General features: G+C 41.2%; 1 protein-coding gene across 1 annotated transcript in view; it reads left to right on the top strand.

The window, feature by feature from the left end:
* The first annotated feature begins 227 nt into the window (after positions 1-227).
* Positions 228-2,762, top strand: part of lonp2 (lon peptidase 2, peroxisomal) — a 20,015-nt gene continuing 17,480 nt past the window's right edge. Inside the window, exons 1-2 of the mRNA XM_034878051.1 lie at positions 228-567; positions 2,043-2,178. Coding sequence (XP_034733942.1) covers positions 335-567; positions 2,043-2,178 — 369 coding nt within the window. The 5' untranslated portion in view covers positions 228-334. The remainder of the gene's footprint in view (positions 568-2,042; positions 2,179-2,762) is intronic.

The following is a 2,762-nucleotide window of genomic DNA, read 5'->3' as shown; positions in this document are numbered from 1 at the left end:
AGCCAATCCAATACAGGAAGTCAAGGAAGTAATAGCATTAACAGGAGCTGAACAATTCTCAAATGTGTCAGTTCAGGGCAAAAGTTTACTGTGAAAACAAAACGCATCGCGTTTTAATTTCAGAAACATTATCTTCAAAAAACATGCGTAATGTTTTGTAGGAAATTGTGTCTTCAGCTCGTCAATGAGTTTAAAGAGTTTTATTTTGAAAATACTACTCGGAAGTCTACTGTTTACACTTGCCTGGGCTTTTTGACAGTAAAGAGGAGTGCGCAGTTTTTGTTGGCAAGAGTTGCGTAGTAGACAGTGACCTGTCTTCTTAAAATATCGGACAATGGACTCCGGCCGCGAAATACAGATACCGAGCCGTCTCCCGCTGCTGCTGACCCATGAAGGGGTGCTCCTCCCGGGCTCCACCGTCAGGTTCAGCGTGGACTCTCCGCGGAACATGCACCTGGTCAGCCAGCGGCTGTTGAAGGGCACTTCTCTGAAAAGCACAATCATAGGAGTGATTCCCAACACCAGAGACCCAGAGCACGACACCGACGACCTCCCCACCTTGCATAAGTAATACACATTTAGTTAAATATGTGGATAGAGAGTAGACAGTTGAGTAATTTCCTAAATTTGAAAAGGTGGTGTTGATGTTGTTTTGGAGGTGAGACATACAGCTCAGGACCTGTCCCAAGTACACAAACTTAGCTAGCTAGGTGTCGCGTGATCATTACAGAATAAGGAAGAATTTAATACATACTGTAGCTCTGCTACGCAAAAGTATTTGATTTTTACTTTTTAAACTTTTTCCAAAAATGTGGCTAGTTGCTTGTAGCTAGCATCAGGTTAGGTGTTACATCACTGGCGTTTCACTGGCATGGCAGAGTATTTAATGCAAATCAAATTACGTTTTCCCCTTGATTATCACGTGTCAAATTTAGTGTAGTTGGTATTTTTGTGTTATGCACAATTTAACGTTTTTTGACCGAAGTTGCAGTGTGTGATTTGTTCTAGAAAACTCGAACAGTTTTGTCAGTAGTCCTGCGGCCAAGCACAGTAAAAGGACTTTAACCTTTAACCAGCAGGTTACCAGTTCGGACTGGTTACTGAGTAGCGATTGCTGTTCGATGGTTTGTCTCTTTCAGCCACAGTTACTGGAAAATAAGAGTGCTCAATGCCCAATGCTCCTTAAAGCTAGTTCAATGGATTAAAGGATGAGGAAGATTAATTTGTAAATAATAACGAAGACAATCTGACATCCCTGTCACTTTTTCTTGTAGACTACAGTAATGTGGCATGGATGTTAGGGGAAATATGGATTTAATGACGGTTGTCCAATCCATATATTAATACTATACTGTGTATATATTCCATTAAAATAGTACAGTTGTCTTTGATTTAGAGCCACAGTACCTATTAAAAGGCTTCTCAGATCAACCATCATCAACACATACTGTAACTGTAGTCAACTATTCTATGGTGGCTGCCACTTAACTTTACAGTAAATACAGGAACATATGGGCCTGCCACTGCTGTGTGTGTGTTTGATTCAGGCAACATCGCCAGAAGCTGCTGATCTATTCATGCTTAGATACAAGTTGTACACTGTTCTGCTGTACTGCACACTGTCATGCACACTCTCAGTAATATTTTAAGATACTCAGCTTTTAAATTATTAGGAGCATTCACACGCAAAGGATATCATGCATTGTCCTGATAAATGCATCTTAAATTTAGCTTGTGCTTATGAAAATCAGCATGACAATCCTTTTTCTTTACTGAAAATAACGCTTTGTTAACGCTTTGTTCAATTACTTTTTAAAGTTTATTGGGGTCAATACACTATGTAGCAGCAAAGCTTGGCTCTTAGTGTTCATTGGCGTGAGACTGAAATTAGAGACTTCCACATATTGCAGCACACCTGCCGATTGTGAGACAGACAGAGTTGTTTGATCCAAATCAGCAGGTCTTCGGTCTCGACCATATCCAAGATGAGAAGACTGAATTTGTACAAACTTGACGTCTTCTGTCTCACTTTCTCTCTGTAGAATTGGTACAGCGGGGATAGCAGTGCAGGTGGTGGGCAGCAACTGGCCGAAGCCCCACTACACCCTCCTTATCACAGGATTGTGCCGCTTTAGTGTGTCAAGTCTGCTTAAGGAGCGGCCCTTTGTCCTGGCAGAGGTAAAAATGACAACCCCGTCATTCTGACAATGTCTCACAGTTAAAGATGACTTTAAAGCAACAAAATGTAACATCTGTAACTTAATATAATGTATCCAAAACCGTTTCTGCCAGATCGGTTAGTGGATCTATAGTTCCAATGAGACATAATGGGACAAATCTGCTTTCAATCTGTAGGGGCGCCGAAGCGGGAAAAGTTCTCTAGTGTTGCTTTAAAGCTGCCCTGTGGGCATGTTTGTGCGTGTACATGAGTAGTATTAGCCAGTACTTTAAGGAAGGGGTTCCAAAACATTTTCACATCATTGACCCTTAAACTGACACAAATTAGACCACGAACCCCGTTTGTTAAGATTGTGTCCCAGGGTCCTCTAGTTTTGCTTTTAGATGTTTGTTACAGAGAGTGTATGAAACCCATTACCCAAAATAGTCAAACATTCTCTCATCTTATGGATGGAACTATAGTATAAATAAATGATTCCCAAATAATCTGGGGACCCCTTGGAATCTTCTCAATAACTGCTTGAGGTTCCCAGAACCCCACTTTGACTACCCCTGCTACAAGGTACCCTGTAGAGTTTTCATGT

Source organism: Etheostoma cragini, chromosome 8, assembly GCF_013103735.1.
Source record: "Etheostoma cragini isolate CJK2018 chromosome 8, CSU_Ecrag_1.0, whole genome shotgun sequence".
NCBI lineage: Eukaryota > Metazoa > Chordata > Actinopteri > Perciformes > Percidae > Etheostoma > Etheostoma cragini.
The sequence above is the reverse complement of the archived record's forward strand: the minus strand, read 5'-3'. Positions and strand labels throughout refer to the sequence as shown.